At 35.5% G+C, this 21,550-nt stretch overlaps 2 protein-coding genes across 2 annotated transcripts in view; both read left to right on the top strand.

Annotated features, from left to right (window-relative positions):
• LOC127691977 (adhesion G protein-coupled receptor B3-like) overlaps positions 1 to 21,550 on the top strand; it is a 206,042-nt gene that overhangs the window by 93,156 nt on the left and 91,336 nt on the right. The window contains exons 11-12 of the mRNA XM_052191866.1: positions 18,438 to 18,587; positions 19,476 to 19,551. Of these exons, the coding sequence (XP_052047826.1) occupies positions 18,438 to 18,587; positions 19,476 to 19,551 (226 nt within the window). The remainder of the gene's footprint in view (positions 1 to 18,437; positions 18,588 to 19,475; positions 19,552 to 21,550) is intronic.
• Positions 19,482 to 21,550, top strand: part of Adgrb3 (adhesion G protein-coupled receptor B3) — a 349,818-nt gene continuing 347,749 nt past the window's right edge. Inside the window, exon 1 of the mRNA XM_052193366.1 lies at positions 19,482 to 19,551. The gene's annotated coding sequence lies outside the window, so the exon portion shown is untranslated. The remainder of the gene's footprint in view (positions 19,552 to 21,550) is intronic.

Below are 21,550 nucleotides of genomic sequence, written 5' to 3'. Positions count from 1 at the left end.
GCAGATGAAAATTAGTAAAGAACAAAGGAATTGTCTTCTTCATTGTTATACAAATTGATTTCATGAAGGATTAGAGTTTTATTATTTCCTTAATACTTCCTGCCCTAATTTTTACTGTGATTCAGAAAGATTTTCTTCTATTTGGCATGTTACAATTATCTTCACATAAAGACAATGGAGCTCTGGGTAATAAGGTGTTATTATTATTACTAATCTCAGCACTGGCCCGAAGGGTTTGAGACCTGTCTGGTCTACATACAGCCCTTTCAAAAACAAAATAATAAGTGTGTTATTAGATCAATATCAGATATTTAAAATTACTGTAAAGCAGTGAGATACAGCCACTTTGGGGCTTGAATGACCCTTTCACAGGGGTTATCTAAGACTGTCAGAAGGCATAGATATTTATATTATGATTCATATCAGTAGCAAAATTAGTTATGAACTAAAAACAAGAATAATTTTATGAGTGGAGGTCATTACAACATAAGGACCTATATAATATATGATCATAGCATTAGGAAGGTTGAGAACCATTGCAAAGAACCAAAGGTAATTTCTGATCAAGGATGTTTAAAATTTGGCTTAATATAGACTGTTTCAGAATGATAACATATCAAGTAATCTATAGTAGTAGTAGTAGTGACAAAGTATTTTGTCAAAAATTTAAACATCATAAGTAAATATTGATTTTATACACTTATCTTGTTTCACTATTATTACATGTTTGAATGTTTTGTATTTGTCATTTATAATACAAAAGTCCCAAATTACTGACTGACCACTGATAAGAAGACTTAGGTATCACTGATTTGCCTCCAAATACTGCCTAGACTCTTGATGTAGTTTGGTAGCTATAACTTGGAACTATCCTGTGCCAACAGGGATTTCCCAAGGTTTGCTGACTAGTGTCAAATTATATAATATGGGTAATTGATTGCTAAATGTTCTGGAATGGTGTGCTAGAAGTTAGAACCAATAATGTGGTGACTGATTTCTAAAACCTTATTTTTGATAATATTATGGCTGAGGATAATAAGTTATGCTTAAAATCACGGCCTCCATTTATCAAGACTAAAAGGTTGCATGGTCTAATACACTTGGTTGTAAAACAGCAGCCACTATGTCTTGCAGTAGTTTTCTTCAAAACTAATTTCAGTAAAATGTTTCAACACATCTTCAGTTTTACAAAGATAAAGTGTCTCCATGTATGTCACTTTCTGGAAAATGAAGAGTTATACTTTGCTAAAGAGAATACACACATATAGCCAGAAATGTAAAAGATATATATATATATCAACACCTTTAATAAAAGATATGCGTCAACACCTTTAATAAAAGATACGTGTCAACACCTTTAATAAAAGATATACGTCTACACCTTTAATAAAAGATATATGTCAACACCTTTAATATGCCATTGGGAAAAATAATTTTATAAGAAAGAGTTAACCAAAGTAAACTTTACTTCTCCCCCAGGAAATTTCCCGTGTCAGCTCAACATTCATTCACGATGTAATTTTCACAACAGATAAACTCATGTAGTGTATTCAGTTTGCCCGCCTTATGAAAACTAGTTTGCTTATTTTTACTGTGGCGTGTGTGCCGTCCTCACTGAGGGCCACGCAATCTCTACATCATGCACAAGAATAGTCTATTCGTTCTAATTAATTGTTTTACTTTTTGACTTAGAACCAGAAATGTATTCACTGACCTGAATGCAAAGAGCAGCAGTAGGTTATATGCTGTTAGCTTATGGATTACATTCAATTAAAAAAACAAAATTTTATTACTAAGCAAATTAATAATTTTTCTCAATTTTCTGTGAGATTGGCGTCAACAATGCAAATGAATTACTTCAGACTCTGTGGTGCTGTGATCCCATTGCTCAGAGTCCGAAGCAGAATTGTGAGTTCTAGTACAAGCGAAACTTCCAAACAAGATGATGACCCAACACGTAAAAAGTCAGTAGAGGTGGAGCCAACGAGCACCTGTAGACATGGCTCAGCTATTTAAGAAAACTGACATTCTTACAGAGGACCTGGGTTCAGTTCACAGCACCCACATGCCAGCTCTCAACTTTTTGTCATGCCATTCCCAAAGGATCTTATGACCTCTGCTGGCATTTTTGGGCACCAGGCATCTTTGTGTGCATAGATACAAATGCAGACAAAGCACCCATACACATCATTTTTTAAATCTTAAAAAATTAAATAAATAAATAAACAGTAAGCTTTGCATGGGCCATGTAAATCGAATCTTGGAAATGAACTATTTAAAGTATGTTGGTATTTCAAGACTATTTTGCTTCAGTTATATGTTCTAAACATTAAATTATTCAATACAGAATGAGACATTTTTTTAAAAAAATATTCCTAGAGAAAGAAGCATTTGATCATTTATGATAGACTTTGAAGGTTTGCTGAGATTTTTTTTTACCATTCAAGATGAAGGGAAGCAATTAGCAAGCAGATGGTTACATTGCACATCATTGTTTTTATCAAAGATAATTTAAAAAAAATTCCTCTATAACTCCAGTTTGGAGAATCAATGATGACCTCTGGCCTTCATGGGTATCTGCATGCACATGCTGCAAACACATATACTCAGGACCACGTAAATACATATGAAAGAGAAGAAATAAACCTCTAAAGCAAAAATTTGTTATATTCTAGAATTATCTGGGAAGACAATCTTAGTTGAAAAATAACCTCTATCAGATTGCACTGTAGGGGTATCTGTGAATGTGTGGTGTGTGTGTGTGTGTGTGTGTATGTGTGTGTGTGTGTGTGTGTGTGCACGTGCGTGTGTGAGTGTGAGTGTGTGCGTGTGTGCGTGTGTGTGTGTGTTGTGTGTGTGTTGTGTGTGTGTGGTTTGTATGTGTGTGTGTTGTGTGTGTGTTGTATGTGTGTGGTTTGTATGTGTGTGTTGTGTGTGTGTGTTGTATGTGTGTGTGGTTTGTATGTGTGTGTGTATGGTTTGTGTGTGGTGTGTGTGTGTGTGTGTGTGTGTGTGTGTGTGTGTGTTTGCTGGAGGGAGCATCATTTTTATTTGATGTAGGATGTTATGGATGGCACTATTCTTTAAATAATAGTTCTTGAACTCTATAAGAAAGGTAGATAAGCTTATGATTCTCTGCCAGGCAGCCACTATGTAAATCCTCTGGCTCCTGCTATGGTGCTTTGGCTATGGAGTGAGTTTCTTGGTTGGAGTTAGTACTTTGTGGCATCAAGTAAGCATGCTTTCAAGACCCACATGGGCTCCTGCCTTGACTTCCCTCAATTGTAGACTATAAACTAGAATTTTAAACTAAAATAAACTCTTTGTTTCCTAAGTTGCTTTAGATCAGGATGTCTTAGCACAGCAGCACACATAAAACTAGGACAGTTAGATGTCTAGGTTGAGATCATGTTTAGAATATAAGCACTTGGTTTTGATTTTATTAAAAAAAAAACAGCATTACTATTTATGGAAGTAAAGAAAAAAGGTGAGAGTCATTATGAGACAAGTTCCTGAATTCTAAGGGCAATTTGGAATCACTGAAGCTTGACTTGGTAAGAGTTCTGCTCTGGCAGGGAGGCTCTTAGAGCAGAAAATAGAGCTACAGCTACTGGGAAAGACTGCAAACATAATTAGTGTGAATAGAGATAAAGGACTCTTAACTGCAATCAGTGTGTGACATGATGAAGGATTGAATTAGTAAAGTATGACTAAAAACCAAATGTGGGAATGAATTTGAGATTCTTTCTGAGGTTGGAATTGATTGGATTCCAAAACTGATGCTACAGTGAGAGTAACAGAGAGAAATTGAGAGTATATATTCATTCTGAAAGCATTTGAAACCAACTCTCACATATCAATATTTAGAAAATGCCCATCCCCAAGTGACAACCAAGAATGAGACCTTGGTTTTTAGCACAGCAGTCGAATTAATAAACATAGACGGTGATCAACCTCACAGAAATAAGGGTTGGAGCTGTGTATATGTTTTCAATGCTCAAGACAGCATTGTGATATAAAAAGAAGAGAAAATGAGGAGCTACAAGCTCTGAAAATAATCAGGGCATGTGTCGGAGAAGGAATGGTTAAAGTTAGCTTGTACAAGCACTGACTGAATGTGAGAAAAAGACTTAGTGTCAAATAATGAACACCAGGGAGAACATTTTGAAATAGCATGTGTATTAATATCTACCTCTAATAAGTTTAGTGTGTTACAGGTTTTTGTAAAGTATGCAATTATTTATGGCATGGTTTAAAAATTCTAAGGACAAGTGCAGATGCAATGAACAGGGCAGAAATTTCTATGCTCTGGGTCGCTTCAGAAGTTCTAATTCAGTGGTCTGCAAGGATTGGTTTGGCCCAGGTGGACACTGCTGTGCCCAGACAATACTGTGCCACCACCATTCTTAGGAAGAACTTAATGTTGTCAGTATCAGACCAAAAGAATGTTTTTACACCTGATAATATCTTCAAATCCGATTGTTAGAATTCTCAACTGTAAGGAATTTCAAGTGTTGTTCCTGAAATGCACGATTCATGAAAATATAGTTTCATTTCTTCCCCAGGTCACCGGTAACGAGGTATCTCAGATACACTAAAGTAAATACATAGTTTTCTTTGTGAAGCGAAATATCATGGCTTGTTCTGGATTTAGAAATATGGACTAGTGTGCTTTTCAGAATGAGTAATCATATTTCTGAAATTTAATCTTAGCAAAGGCATACAATTTCAACTTCTTTTTCCCCTCCACAATCTGTCATTTCTAAATTTTACAGTGAAATTTGATAACCACTTTGGTATAATATCTTGGTCCTCAGTTGAGGAGGACCGGCAGTTCAGTCCGATGCTGCCGCCTGTGAGCAAGGCCTGGCTTCTCCTTCTGAGCTGAGTTCCCCTCTCACTGCGGAGCTCTGTGCTTCAGACATCTCTATCACGTGCTCGGCTTCTTTTCTTAAAAACAAGACGTACCTTGACGTGAAGCTCCCAAAATAGAGAAATTTGCATATTTTGTATTACTGACGTCAGTTCAGTTAGCTAGACATGGGTGGCGGGTAAACGTGTAAGGATATCTCTCACCTCCTAGCTCTCTACCTGTCTTGCTAGACATATGTAATGAGTGAATAATTTTCCATTCTTTAAGTCAGAAAGAAAAATTTTTAAATTACTAGTTTCTTTCTGTAGTACGTTCATCAACTGCTGTTGAGGAAATACTTCAAAGACCTTTTGAAACCAAGACATTGAATGATATCAACACCAAATTATTTGATTATTTCATTTTTATTTAATAGTAATTATTACAGAATATTGACTTACACACTTATTCCAAATGTTAGGGGGAAGAATCAATGGGTTGGTTAATGCATATTTTTTTTCCAAATTTTCTAGGATTATAAACAATGCAAACAACCAAGGGATTATAGATTGGCTCTAGTGCACCTAGCGAAGAACCCCAATTTAGAGCATTTCCTAGAGCGAATACAGTTAGTTATTAACGGTTCACATATTCAATTCACTTTATACTGCCTCAGTCTCTCATTAACTATATGTCATGTTCTGTTCTTGGTTCTCAGGCTTTGTCAGTGAATGAATTTGACAAAGCTCTTGCTCTTGTGGAATTATAAAATTTGTGTTTCATATTAATGAGACGCATGTCAAACAAATACTACTCAATATGCCCAATGGTTATAATTGCTAGAAAGAGAAATAAACCAATCTACCAGGTTTTGAAATATCCAGAGTGAAGACAGGGGTCTCATTTAATGATGAAAGGTCCGTATAGTCCTCTGATCAAGTGATATACAAAATGGCATATTGGCTGAGGGAAAATCTGAGCTACAGTGGCATGTGTAGGAAGAACATTTTGAATGGAACACAAGTAGTATATAAAGACTATGGTGCCCCCAAGTGCACTGTCCATTGGAGTATTGGGAGAACTCTGAGAATGTTGAAGGTGGCTGTGCATGACCATGAAAGCAAGGTTGTCAAAAATGGAACAGGAAGGGAGATTGGGAAGACATTTGATTGGATTTAAAAATAAGTGAAAATGAGTGTAGATTTGAGCAGAAAACAGCATAATTGGATCTTTTAGTGGATTTATTAGGACCACAACATGGAAAATAATAGGCTATATCAGAGAGGATGTATCTGGGAACATCTATTCTTATATAATCTGTTTTATGTACTTATGTTCAAGAACACAATTGTTCATCAACTTATTCAATAATATTTTGATCGCTGAAAGTCTTTAAAGCACTTGAATAAGCATTCTGCTTGTTTTAAATAACCTAAATCTCCTAAGCTTTTCTACATTATCCTGATATTCCAACTCCTAAACTGACCTGCTCTGCCGTGACAATCTTATGTAGTCATTCCTACATTAATAATTTTTGACTCCTTTTTCCTCATTTGGCCTGCCACCAAGAAATAATAAAAAGTTTTGGAATGTCTTCAACATAACTCAGGTACACATCATTTGAATACACAATTTAATGTCAGTTACAAAGCATCAGATAGAGACCTGTAGTCCAAAAATCTATTTTCAGAAGTCTCATTTGAGTACAATGGATAGAAAAAAATTTCTATTTATTTCCTACTTCTAACTTCTTATACTTTCCTAACTAAGGTTCTGCTTACACTCTATAGAAGATCCCAAATTAATGTTGTCCAAGTGTTTATGAAGCTATTTTTCTGACTGCCCTGTGTAGGTGTGCAGAGTGCACTCACAGAGTTTGTTCTACGTCAGTGACTTGCCTTCAGAATAAATGGTTTTTCCCTTTGAATCTTGGTAACTAATAATTAAAGATTTGTTTCTTTCTTTTGTCCTGCCAATCACCCTTGAACCTACTTCTGTTTTAATAAGAATTTCAGGCAAGGTATCTTTTATTTTGAAATATGACCCTCAGGTAACTTATACATATTTTATTTTTTTGCACATAATTAACTTATTCCTGACTACTCGCCTTCTTCTGAAGCAACAGTCTTCATTAATACTTATTTCATTAACATTTTAAAACTATTTTTCTGCCTAATTATCCATACATTTAATAGGGATGTGAATTTTCCTTGTTAGAAATGTTTTATAACACATTTTATCCAAGGAACTGTTATGCATTTGGTCTTCATTTAGTCTTGACTCCTACAGTTATCATCATGCAAAGAATGTGTTCCTATAGGAACAACTTTCCGTTTCTACCACATAGTCTTTATTTTGTATTTATTTGTTCTTTAATTGTTTATTTTATAAACATTATTTTGAAAAATCTTGCAGTAAAAACAATCATCATACTAAAAGTAACCAAATTCAAGATCTATACACCTCAATAAAATTGGAAGAATTGTCATTTTGAAGCTTTGGAGCCACACACATTAGATTTTCTATGTTCACCATTGAATATGTTGTTGTGCACTTCTACATACTGAGGTAAAAATCTTGATCTCTAAGATGCAAAGACACACAAACCCCAGTTTACAATATTATCAATAGGGAATGCATAAAAATTTTAAGACCTTTGAGAAAACAATGAAAAATAAAATAGAAACTTTCATCTCTAGGAAAGACATGCATGCCTATGAGGGAAAAAAAACCCTTGCAGCCTGTAAGACTGAATTAATGTATCGAAGATGGTGAAGTTAATCATCTTTGGGTGTTCTGGGTAGTTATCTTTTAATAGAGAATAACAACCTCAATATTAAATTATCTGACAATAATTCTTGTGAGGAGAATTCTTGCTTTTCTTATACATTGACTCATACACCTAGCTATAAAAGTCTCCAATTTGATTGTCTGTGGTGTCCACAATGATGCTACTGAGGAACTCTTAGCCTTTGAGAGCTATGAAAAGGGATGGACTTTGCAAGAGGGAGTAGCTTTGATCTTCAGTTAATGAGACCTTCCAGGGCCTGCAGCAAGGGAAACTCTTTCTGACAGGGCAGTGAGTAGAAGGGCCATTTGGGACATGGGATTGTTTTTTTGTTTCCATGGAGAACTTCTATCTAACAGTTATCAGAATCATAGGCTTTTCAGAGGTCAGTTCCTTCCTTTTATTTACGATTAATTCTTTTAAAATCTGTTAGATTCACACTTGTGAATATAAATGGTAAGATAAAGTCTAAAGCCTAGAAGTGAGGCTTAAAATTTTAAACTGTTCTGGCTTCTACTGGTTTATCTGATAGTGCAAGGATTTAGAATTATTTAAAGCGGCATATTGTATCCTTCCTTGTAATTTTGTTCTTCAACTGAAAGGATGCTACTGTATGTGCCACTACTAAAGCTAATCCTGTTTCAGCTGTTTCTATGGAAATAGTTGCTCATCTCTATGGCAATATGGGTCTGACCATTAATAATAATAACCATGTGAAGAACAGAGGCAGCGAGTCCCTCATAAGAATTTGTTTCCTTTTTTCCCCCTATTTTCACATGTCTCCTGCTTTCAAAGTGCTTTCGTGCTTTCTTTGGCTATGCCAAGAAACTTGCACCGACTTCACCCTCTTCACTAAAATACCCTTCACTCAGTATGAGGCTTTGATCTAAATCTGAAAACCGAAAAACAGACTCAGATTAGAAACGAGCAGTCTTCTGTCCTAGCAGGTGGGGAGGGGACAAGAGATGCTCTTCTGTAACTTTCCAAAAATGCTGGCCAGGTATAAAAGTACGCTCCTGCAGTCTCAGAACTCCAGACTTTGAGTCAAGAGGATAGAGCATTCAATGCCATCCTGAGCTACATAACAAGACCATGTCCAATAAGATATATATATGTATATATGTATATATACATATAGTACTAAGATAAATTGTGTTGGCGTTCAGTCTTGACATATGGCTAGTCACATTCAGTGACTAACACAAGTCACCTCATCACTAAAGACCTCTGATGCTACTCTTAAATAAAATAAAACAAAACAAAACAAAATAAAATAAAATAAAACTTCCATGAGGGGTTACTGCCATGATTCTATGATAAATATATTTGATAGCTGGAAAGTAATAGGGCCTTAATTTTATAAAGCACAGAGGGACAATTACGGGTTTTCCTATTGACTGGATGTGTCACTATGGTAACATTATTCCAGTCCCTATGACCATAGTCTCTTCCCCTAGAAAACTTTAAGAGTGCTACTAAAATTTGTTACCCTGTATATTTTTTTTTAAAAAAAAATCTAAATATTATGCTTGGCACACATTTTACAATGAAGGAAATAATGTTATACTTCTAGGCAGATGTTACAATGATCAAAACAATGTGCTGTGTGTTTTAGATGGGGCATATGGCACAGCTGCCTTGTGGCATGTAATGACAGTAAACACCCATAAGGATTTCAACGGCAATTGTTATCTGATGGGAGGACTCCTCTTTTCCATACATTTATATGTCAGGAGTCAAACTGCAGCTCACTTGAATTATTTTTAGAAGATAGTATCTTCTGACTTAGCTTGACGATATCTAAATGTTTGTCTGCCAAATTTTATTGTTTGTTTATCAAACTGTTTGTGTATCAAACAGCCCTATCATCTGCAGAATTTACAAATGTCTTAGTGTCCCTGGTTCTTATGGTCTCTTCTATAGTTGGAAGAATTTGGGAGCTTTTGAAACCTGATAAGTCTTTCTCCTATCCATGTGCTAATGAGACGCTGCTTTCCTGAGCTTCAAGGACAAGGTGAAATCAGGGATATTCTAGATGGTATGACCATAGACAACAATTAAAATATTCCTAGCGAAAAATATAACTTAAAATTGTAAATAATATCTTATAATGCTCATATGTTTCTCCTCAAATTGCATGCCAGTATTACAAGGTCAATAAATGAACACTGTTTCTCATAGCTACATCCTCAGAATCAGTAACTCTGCTCTACATAGAAATGGAGCTCAGTTAGTATTTGCTGAATGATATGAGTTCCCGATGCTGTTGGATTTGCAACATTCTCCATGCTGGAAAACATATTCATATCTATATGTCAACCTTTAGTTCTAACTTGAAGGCAATTTATATTTCCATATTCTCATTCATTAAATATAATCAGTTTCTAGAACAGGCCTTGTAACTTACAAGATCATGTTCAGCCTTGTATCCTAACAAAATACTCTGCCCTCTGAATATGGTATCACTATTAGTATTAACAAAATATAATAAATGTTCTCATGTCTTACCATTTCGCTATTCAGAATGTCCTTTCTCTTATTTTTCTTCTCTCTGTACTGTTCTGATGCCTTTGGAACATTATTGGCCTTTACTAGTCCCTGGACCAACATAGGCAGTTGGTCCAGCCTCCTCTTCCTCCTCCCCCTCTTCCTCCCCCTCCTCCCCCTCTTCCTCCCCCTTGCTTGTCCTCCCCCTCTTTCCCTCCCCCTCTTCCTCCTCCTCTTTCTCCTCCTCCTCATTCTTTCCCACTTCCTCTTCCTCCTCAACTAGGACCTATCTGTGACACCCACCTCAGACAATCCTATTCAGACTCTTTGTTTCCTGTTCTATTGCCTATTGTCCGCTTCATTCACCATTTACTTCATAGTGACAGGATTTGCAATCTAGAATGCTATGAACTGTCATTTTCCCTTGGTGGTAGATTTCAGCATTTTAAGGACAAATATTTCTCATTTCCTGTTCATTCCCCAAATTTCAGTGGTAGGGAAGTACTTGGAATACTCTAGAGCTTAAAGGAGACTTATTGCATGTATGTACTCACAAATTAATGTTTAAGTCAGTCATGATGTCTTCACTCCTAACAAGTACAACAATAAAGCACTCCTCATGGTTAATGCTCTTCAGGAAATGTGTGAATCGCTATCTGGGGAGCTTGCTATTGCTGAGCCCTAACTCCTCAGTGGTTCTGGCCTTGTTTGCTGATAGGGTTTAGGCGATTTTTAGCTTAAAATCAACAAAAGAGAGTATGAGAAATATTAATGCTGCCATTTTCCAGCTTCTTATTGTTTTATACTTGGTTAATTACAATGAGTAACTTCTATAGAAATTTCACTAGTTGGAATTAGACTTTAACCTAAAGTATATTCTAAATTAATTTGTTTTTACTACTTATGTATACATGCAAAACAACTTTCCATTTCATATCTTACCTTGTATTATATAGGATTAAAATTCTGAAGTATCTGCCTAAAGAAAACGAATATCTGTAAGTCTGTTTTCTAAAAGAACATAGACATTCCCTTTTTGAAATGGAAAGGAAATTGGTACAATAATTGAGCATCTTCTTCACTGTGTCTTGTGTAATATGGAAAAACCACCATAGTCAGAAAGAATTTGCAATACACAGTGCAGTAAGTGGTCATTCTAAAGTGATTTTTTTTAATTCTACTTATCCAAAAAAAAAAAAAAAATCATCCCAAAACAGAGTGTCCCCAAATGTGTCGAGATTAGTGTGGTTAACGCATTTCTTCTAGATGCCTCTCCAGTAACCATTTCAGCATCACCATCTCTGTTGCAGCTATGTAGTTCTGCCAGTGTGCCCTGAATGTAATGAATGGCCAGAAGGAAATCCTAGGTGTTGCTGAGTTCCAACAAAACTTTATTTACCACCATTGACATTTTAATTTTATTTAGTTTTCACATCCCAGGAAGAATAATTCTAGATTTTTCCAATTGTTTAAAAAAATCTGAAAAATATTTTTTAGTTTTTAAATGACACAAAAAGGAAGCAAAGGGCTGCCTTTGTTGCAGGTCATAATTTACCTAGGTCTAGTGAAGGCATTCTGACTTGTACAAGGCTCACATGAATGGCCTTGCACTGAACCTCATATGTTAGCAATCTCAGTGCTCAAGAAATGAGAATAAGGTGCTAAGAGGTTGAGGGAGCTTCCCCCATGAGCACCTATGCCAAAACAAAACAAAATAAAACAAAACAAAACAAAACAAAAAGCAGAAACGCATTCTACTCTCAGATCCCTCACTTGAAATGGGTAGTGGAAAATAAAAAAATTAGAATGTGAAGCTTTGATACAGGAAAGGAATATGAAAATTAGTTAATCATATGGTTGAATCACACATAATATTTAAAACTTAGAAGCCAAAGAAGGAATCATTACAAGTACCACATTGTTACTTACTTTTAAGGCTTCGTTTAGTTTGTCTACATTTAACTGACATGAGGTCCTTTTTTATTTTTCCTAAAAAGAGAAACTGAGGACTTGAGCAGGGAGGTCTCTCATCTAGATTGGTATCTTGTGCCCCTAGGACTTGGGCATCTTCAACTCCGTAATGATGGTGGTAGTGATGGACGGGATGAGCCTCACTGGTCCTGAGGATGCCTCGCCCACTGCTACTGTTTACAGGGAAGATGCGGTCACATCCCAGCCATCTCTTCCTTTCTCTATGACCCTCAGCATTCTAATCCCCACCTTTGGGAAAGAAGCCCATGGTGTGAACACTTGGAAGTTCTATTTATGGAAATATCTGAGTGTTTCCTACAGATTACTGTGGCAGAATTTTAGAAAGGATTTTTTTTTCATGGAAATGTTAAAATATAACACTTCATGCAAAGGAAAGTACATATAGTATTTTTAAAGCAATTGTTCTTCAATGACATCTAGGTTAGATTTGATAGGCATATGAGCATATCATTGCCTCAGACCAAATTCCTGAATCTGTCTTTTGTTCTCAAAAAAGCAAACAAACAAACAAACAAAACCAGGACAATGAAGAGGAGTGCATTTTTTGTTCATTTGCTAGATAAAATCAAGCTTCACCAGACAGCACAAATCTGAGTAGACAGGCTGGGATTTGAATCCCCATGAGACAGACTACTTACGACCTTGGAGAAATAGCTCAAACATGACCTGATTCCTCATTTGTAAAACAAAGGCCCTGATAATAGCAATGAAGAGATCCACAATAATAATGCCTCCTGAGATGGTTTTCATGGTAAAGGAGATATCACTTCTAAGGTTTCTGGATAAGTGTCGTGTTAAAAACAGTGTCTTGCACAGAAGAGATGCTTGACAAAATACTTCTTGAATGAGTCAAAGAGTGAATACAAAGTGTCAGGCTCCTAACAATTGTCCAATAAATCCAGAAAAAAAGCGATCTTTCCTTTCTTCTTAGACATTCACATTGTTTTACTGAGAATTTGGAGTTGCTTCATAAATCTAAGCTACAAGGTTTTTTACTGCTAAGTCCTCTGACATTTTCAGGAGTGCCACTCAGTGTGTCTTCTACTTCCTAAGAATATACTAACAAAACCAATAGGTATATCCTACCATACCAAAGCCTGATGTCATTTCCCCAGCCCCAGTGTCTTCTTAGAGAAGCTATCCAGATGACCACCTAAAAATCTTGAGTAAGTCCATTTTGATAACTGGAAAGTTTTCTAAGACACGAATATAGAATATATATATCTTCTGTATACATTTTTACACATTTTTGTGGCTGCAAGGCTCCCTTCACCAGGTATTTCTTCTGACCGACCATTTATTTACACTGAGTGGTCCAGAATGGGGCGCATTGCACAGAGCACTTGGCATGATGCTTGAAAGTAGTGCTTCTGAAGGGCTTTCTGCTGCTTGTGGTATAGGCTGCTCTGAGTTTGTTGTCCATGATACTTTTATTCTTTTTATTGAAGCACTATGTTTATAACCTGAATGATCATCTATATCCCCCCGCCCCCGGAAAGAAGACAGAAAGAAAAAAGTTCATTCTTTCTGGTAGAGTCAGTCAGAAAGGAAAAAGAGAGAGAGACAGAATGGAAGAAAAAGAAAATGGAAAAAGAAAAGTTAAGGGTAAGGTAAACAAGCCAGAGTCTGCAGGATTTGGGCTTGCCTCACTGGAAGCTTCATTTCAACACTACACTATAAGCTCTGCTTATTTGCAGTGTGGTTCCTGCCTCAGGGTAAATGAATGCACTTAACATAAAGCACTCAAGAAGTAATCTCTTGCCTGGGGTCACTCAAAGAAAACAAAAGATAATGTTGTAGTAAACGTTAAATACTTTATGATGATGCATGGCCCACCATGTAGTCGTTTTCTTGAAAAAAAATTACATGAGAATTTGCTCCAAGAGTAATAGCCAACATTGCCATAGAAGCACCTGTGCTCTGGATAGTTCTGACTAGACTGCGATTGATCGAAACTCAGGTAGTTCTCTCAATAGTTCAATCAGCCACATAGCTGATTGAATGTGTGAGGAAATTCTCTTTATATTTATTATAGCTTTTTGTTCTTTGGTTTCATTATTGTTATTCTTGTGCTTTGTATTGGTTTTCTCGAGACAGAGTCTCATGTTGCCCAGGTTAGTCTCTGACTTGATAGGTCCTAGTCCAGGATGATTTTGAATTTCTGATCCCAGAGTTTCCACCTACCTCAGCTAGATTTATAAGGAAGTGCCATCAAGTCCAGCTTCTATGTTACCAGTCCTTAGACCCAGGGCTTTTTATGCTATGCAAACAACTACATCCCCAGACACTGACAAATATCTTCAAACTGAGCTTTTTGAGATGGATAGGGAATTCTCTCAGTACTTACATAAACTGCAAACAGAGAAACACCCAGGACTTGAGTCCAGGCAGGGTCCAAGGATAAATAAAACAGGCTTGTACATGGCTGTATTCTTTGCTAGCCTTAGTTTCTTTGGCTCCTTTGCCCATCTCTGCCACCTTCATTCTTATGCCTTTGCTCTCAAGGTTTTTCTTTCCTCATTCCTTCCATTTCTGTCTTTAATTCAGATGATATATCAAATTTACTGTATCCAGTTTTTACGTGGAACAAACTCACTACAATGATGAATAACACAGTCTTCATTCTCCTTAACTTCCACAGTGATATAGGGCAAAAAACCTTATGATCTCCCTGAGGAGTAAGTCTCACTTTGATTAAGGAAAAGGATCGAAATAAGTTTTTAAAAAAAGACTCAGGATTTATGCATTAGACTCATCTTCAAGAATTCCCTTGAGTTTCTGCTAAACAAAATTCTTAGAAGAATAATGAAAAAGTGTCCACACAGTTTTGTTGGGTAAAGGGGGGAGATATGTGGGTTGCTGGGTGCTGAGAAGACTTGGAAGGAGGAAGTGGAGGTGGATATGATTAGGATATGTTGTAAGCATATATAAAACCTTGAAATAATAAATGCAATCCAATAAGGATGTTATAAATGGGGAAAAAGCATATCCATTGGACCATGAACGTCTCAGAGCTTGGTGGATAACAGGCATAATGATAAAGCCAACCTGGTGGCTATATGCCAAAGTTTACCATGAAGAGTCACTTGTTTTATTGCATAAGAAATCAAATATGGGCTCACAGTGAAAACACAGTACACTTGACTCAGGGCAATTCTTAGATCTTTGAAGATATCCCTATTTATCCAGAAACCCAATATCCTCTCATCTTTCCCCTAAGAACCATAATCTGTACAGGGTATTTTTTAAGGAAAGCTTTCCCCCCTTCTATGTGCTTCTATGGCTGCACTTAATTAACCAATTGCTAAAGAGAAGCAGTATAACTATTCATGTCGGCTTTGATTTATCTTTATCAGTAAAACTCACATATTTACTAAGTTGTAGTTTAAGGAATTCAATTGTTGGAACTTTACCTGCTTCGTAGCTTATCCCATTTCCATAAAGACCAACTAGTTCCCAATCTGTATATGAGATCTGAACAGTTAACTCAATGAAGAAGGGAAGGGGTGGGGAACTGGATGCATCCAGATGTCATACACAAGAACTTAAAAAAAACAGGAAAAAATACACTTCTGAATTATTTTTGCTCTGCCAAAATATGTTTGTCAATAACCACTGAGGGCTCCTGAGGATCCAAAATGTCGCCTTGAACATGCACTTCAGTAGGTTTGGGGTAGATCTGTATTTAAAACACTTTGCTATTCAGAACACATTAATATCAAACACATTGATAATTCAGAAGCTAAAGATTAAACCCCATCATTGAAATGTCATTTTGTATAATGGTTTTATTGAAAATCTCATTGTATTTTAAGAAAAACATTGCTTTGAGAGCTAGTTAAGTCTTATGATATATTGCACATAACAATTAGTTCAGTTTGTTTGTATATATACATTAAAAGATGGAGTACCATTTAAACAAAATGAGCAATTTACATAAACACACACATATGTGTGTGTGTGTGTTTGCACATGCGCGTGCGTGTGCGAGTATGTGTAAACTGGATTCCTAAGTATAAGTTATGAGTCCTAAGTGTAAGTAGTTTGCTTTCTATTCTCTTTATGCTGAAGACTACGGAATTTAGACTTGGGTACCAATTAGTCTCTTTGATTGCATCTTATATTTCTTTGTTCTACACTGTATTAACAAGTACAATCTATTCGGTCTAGTCATAGTTTAAGCACAACAATTTATTCTATATATTCACAATTTAACCAATAACTTATCTCTAATGAAAGACTGGGTTTTGTGGGGCAAAATGAATGCTAGAATCACAAAATGAAATTACATATTCATGAATATGCTATTAAGCTGACATTTACCCAGGGTAATATGACCTCTGGTAGATACAAATATTCTTCATTAAAATTTATTTCGTGTTTAGTTTTGGTTTCCGGTCAATGTTTATAGACATAAACACATGATTAGACTTCAGGGTCCAGACATTTACTTCATGTTTAATTTCTTTTGGAAAAAGAATAATATGAGAAAGAAAACATTCTTCTCTTGTAGCTAGCTTTTACAGCAGACTAGTGAATACATGCTCTCTAAATTTCAAGGCAATTGAAGTTTGGGTCAAAGACATTAAATGTAATTTTGCACATTGTAACTCAAGAATTACAGATGTATGTTTACCAGTGTGTTGATTGTTTTTCTAGACAGTCAGTTTTGTGTCCTTGAGCACATTTGAATGGGGTTATTTATGGAAAGGAAAAGCATACTGGCTTTAAAAAATTTTTTAAAGAAACTAAAATAATTACAGCCGTTAGTTTAAAAAATATGGCATTTAACATCCACAACCAATTTATGTCCTATCCAGTACCTTTTTTTCTTCAACATTTAGTTAGCAGATCCTTTTTAAGCTTTAATATGTCAAATTGCGGGCCAAATGAAATTCTATCCTGTGCTGATAATGGATGTGTATAATAGCCACAAAGAGCTTTCATAAAGTATAATTTCACTGGTGCACTGCCATAATACATAACCAATTCAATTTGAAACCAAGCCAGGGGTGTAGTAATATATTTATAAAACTAATATTGTTAAAATCTTAATTTCAGCCTCTCTTGTTTTAAATTACAAGTTCCTTCAGAGGAAAATCCACTTACAAAAAGCAAATGGTTTTTACTTTGGCCTTTCTATTGTGATAACTTTTCACATATCCCCTTATCTTTCCACGTGAAGCATTAGTATAGGACATGCATGGCCTGCGAAAAATTTTACAAATTATACTTCTTAATTTTAAAGTATATATTATTTATAAGTGCTTAAATATTTACATTCTTAAACCTTATTGTAAACATTATTATAAATATAGGTATATGTAATATAAATTTACAGAGTCATTTCATAGAACTCCAAAAACATATCATTATGTTTCTTTCAGTAAAGAATAAAATGTGTATTTATAGGCAGCTGGAGATAGCCCAGCAGTCTCCAATGCTTGCTAGCTCTTTCACAGGGCATTGGCTCAATTATCAACCATGTGAATAATTATGACAAGAAGCCATAACTCCAACCCTTGGGGATCCAGTACCCTCTCTGGGCCTCCACACACACTGCACACACATGGTGCACAAACATGCATGCAGGCAAAACAATCATACCCACAAAATAAAAGTAAATAAATTAAAATTATTTTTAAACATGTATTTCTAATAGTGAAAACATAATTCCCAATATGAATATATATATATAAGCGATTTATTTTATTTCTTGCAATTTTAGGGGAAAAATCTTAAGGTTACATTGTTACTGATGTCATCTAATATTTCTGTGTACAAGGTTGTCTTTGTGGTTATGGTACCGTGATTGGTATTGTGATGTGTTACTTGGATTCTGATAATTCTCTCAAAAATATACTTCCTTTATTGTCCTTATCTTTCCGGGACCCATCTAAAAAATCATAATGGAGTTATTCTAATAATTATGTAAAGAAAACATATTCTGAACACAAAAGAAGAACTTAATTATTTCAGCCTACTATAAAGTACAGTATGGGCTTCTAACAGTTGCAGTGGACAGGGATATTACCAAGTAGTGTGGCTATCTCTGCTGGTGCCTTCAGGACGCTCACATAACCGTTGACCACCATTATATAAATTCTAATCAAAGCTAAAGAAACCTATCGGTGAACAAAAGAATTCCCAGGCTTAAAGAACAATGTTATCCAATAAATATGTATGTTTTACTGCTCTACTAAATGTAAATTTACCTTAAAGTTGAATTTTGAGTATCCTCAGCTTTTATTTGATGAATTTTATTTCAGTGACATTTAAAGCGAGATTCTCTGACAGGATCCTTCCCTTTTCAAATAGTTGCTAGCATTCAGAAGCTTCCTGCTGCATCTGTTCTAACTGACATCAACTTCCCGATGAAAGGCCGGAAAGGAATGGTAGATTGGGCAAGGAATTCAGAAGATCGTGTTGTGATTCCAAAAAGCATTTTCACTCCCGTGTCATCAAAAGGTAATAATGAGAAATAATTAGGAGCTGCGAGCCAAACATTTCTGACAAGGTCACTTGGTAAAGCATACAGTAGAATTCTATATCACATAATATGGAAATACTTTCCAAACATGTTTGTAATCTAATTTTATAAATATAGGCAACTTATCCTTGGTCTCTAAGTGAACAGATTTACTTAAGGAAAGATTTATTAAAGTGGGTAAAAATAGAACCATATACTATGACCTGAGCTTGGTATACTCATAATTCTCCTTTACCATATTTCTCTAAATAAAGTGCATGATGGCCTTACTCTTTACATTCACATGTTGAAATGTGACTGAAGTTCAATTCAATGTCATTTTTCTTATTCTCAACCAACTTTTGTTGTTGTTGTTGCTTGTTTATCTCACCTTAATATGAACTTTTATTTAACTTTTTTCTCCAGATTTTATTTTGGGGTATCACGTGTAAGAAAAAAAAAACACATTCTACTAATTTTAAGTACCTTCTAATAGTAGCTTCAAAAGAGGCTCTGTGCTCTTTGATTCTCATTTTGGTGAGACTTAATGCTACTGAAGATATGTGGCTCTTTCCCCCCACATCATTGGGAATGTAAATCCTTTAAATGGGCCTGAGGATGTTTCTAGTCTCAGCCTGCTCAGGGAAAAAAAAATTGACCCTTATGTAACACTATCACAAACATCACAAATACAGTTGTCTAAAACTATCTGAACAAGGAAGGCCGTGTGACTAACTTACCCTAGGATGGTTAAGAACAACTAAATTTCTCTAACCTGGCTTTACGTGGGCAAGTACTGAAATAAACTGGTGACTAATAGATTAACATTTTGTACAGTTGTATTTCTATGTGGTTTTACTAATAGCTTTTCACTTTATTCTTTCTAGAATTAGATGAATCATCTGTTTTTGTTCTTGGAGCGGTCCTATACAAAAACCTAGACCTAATTTTGCCTACTTTGAGGTAAGCTACAAAGAAATAAGCTGTTGGAATCTTTGTAAAATCCTTTAAATGTGATTATAGTTCATTCTATGAAATGGTCAAACTAGCTTTGGAAATATAAAAGACTCTTTAAATAAAATAGAATGGAACAATTTAGTGAATAGGTTATTAGCATATTATATATTTCAAAACAACTACCAAAGACAATTTTGGTGTCTGATTAAAGCTCTACTATTCTTTTGTTACTAGTTATGACTTACCTGAAGATTAGAAAGAAACAAACAACAAAAAAGAAAACCCACCATCTAATAGAATGGGTCACTGTAAATTTCATCTGTCGTCTCAATTTCCTCGTATTTAATAATATTTTTCACTGGCATTATAGGAAATTAAAATATCACGAGAAAACATGGTTCTGTACTTCATTTGCATAAGATCTCAGTTTGCTTCAAAATAAAATTTCAATTACCGCTACACTAAGAAAAATATATTCTTCAATTAGAGACTATTTTGGGAAGAAATCCATCTATTTCTTTGCTCTCAGACATTTAAAAAAAAAGATTTCAATTAATAATTCCACCAACATTCATCCTTGCGTTCTATTGTCTCACCCACTTTATTAAAGTGCATGGGGAATATCATTTGCATCTATTTGCATAGTGATCTTATTACTCAGAATGACTTACTTCCTGACACAACTCATTCTAGAGGCCTGAGACTTAGTTTTATTTTGGTTCACACAACCATACTTGCTTTGAGCTCTTCCACCATAGCCTCATAAATACAGCCTTATTGTGTTAGGGAGGTGAACATGGGAATGATGTGTACAGTTTTATCAGAGGCATAACAAATGGTCTAATAAATAAAAACAAGCATTTTAAGCCAACAGAAAAGGGCCTCCGACCAAGATAGCAGACACCAGTCACGATGCTTTGCAGACATTCTCTCTGCTAGTTATTAATATGAGTGATAAGTCACTGCTGACGTGTGGTGTCTCACAACCGCAGAGACCCTTCCCCTGGATGGAACTGAAACTTGCTCAATTTGGATAGATTAGGGCTGGGTTGTGTTCTGCTGGGAAAATATTTTGAAACTAGTATGTTTATTCTAAGCTTTTCCCCTGGCTTCATATATATCGATGCAGATAAAATACATTCATGCAAAAAAAAAAAAAGAAAAGAAAAGAAAAAGCAAACTACATTCATGCCTGTAAAGGACAAAAGAAAAAGGGGTTCCTGGAGGTTAAAAAGTACCCAGGTAAAAAGAGATTATTTCCAAAGGGGGTTTATTTTGTCACATTTGTCATTGAAGAATTCCTGTCTAGACACTACCAGGTGACTGATTTTATTTTATCTTGAACATCTTAAAAGCTTCCAGAGCATCTCTAGTCACTCAGTAATTTACTCCAACTGCCTTCAGCTCAACTTTACATAGAGCCTCTTTATGGGCAATTTTTGTTTTCATTGCTGCTTAGGTCGACCTAGAATACAAATTAAATCTTCAACTTAAAACTATAGAGTGCTTTACATGATTTCGTTTTTTGTTTGTTTGTGTGTGTGTGTGTGTGTGTGTGTATGTGTCTTTGCTTGCTTGTTTGTTTGTTTTCTGGAGAGGCCAGCAAAGTTTCATGGTTGATCCCGGTCTGTATAATATAATTAAATATTAACACATTTACTGTAAAAGACTCATTGTTCCAAGTCTGAAAAATCCCTATTCTAGTAAACTAGAAATTTGTCTAGGAATATGACATTTTTGCAAGAAGGAAGGAAGGAAAAGGGGAAGGAAGATAGATAGGCAAATGGATAAATAGAAAGTAAGGGGCCATGATAATTGAGAACAGAGAATCTGGAAGGCAGGCTCCTTCATAAGCCACTTGTGATACAAATGAATTCACATAGACCCTGCGGCCAGTTACTGTGTTCTCATATCTAAACTAAGGAAATTGATCTTAAAGGTTCTTTTCAGCTTCAGACATTGTAGAAGGTAACTATATTTTCTGGAAACCAAAGATGGTAGTAAA

The sequence above is a fragment of the Apodemus sylvaticus genome, chromosome 9, assembly GCF_947179515.1.
Source record: "Apodemus sylvaticus chromosome 9, mApoSyl1.1, whole genome shotgun sequence".
In the NCBI taxonomy this organism is placed as follows: domain Eukaryota; kingdom Metazoa; phylum Chordata; class Mammalia; order Rodentia; family Muridae; genus Apodemus; species Apodemus sylvaticus.
Note: the sequence above shows the minus strand (reverse complement) of the source record. Positions and strands in the feature narration are given on the sequence as shown.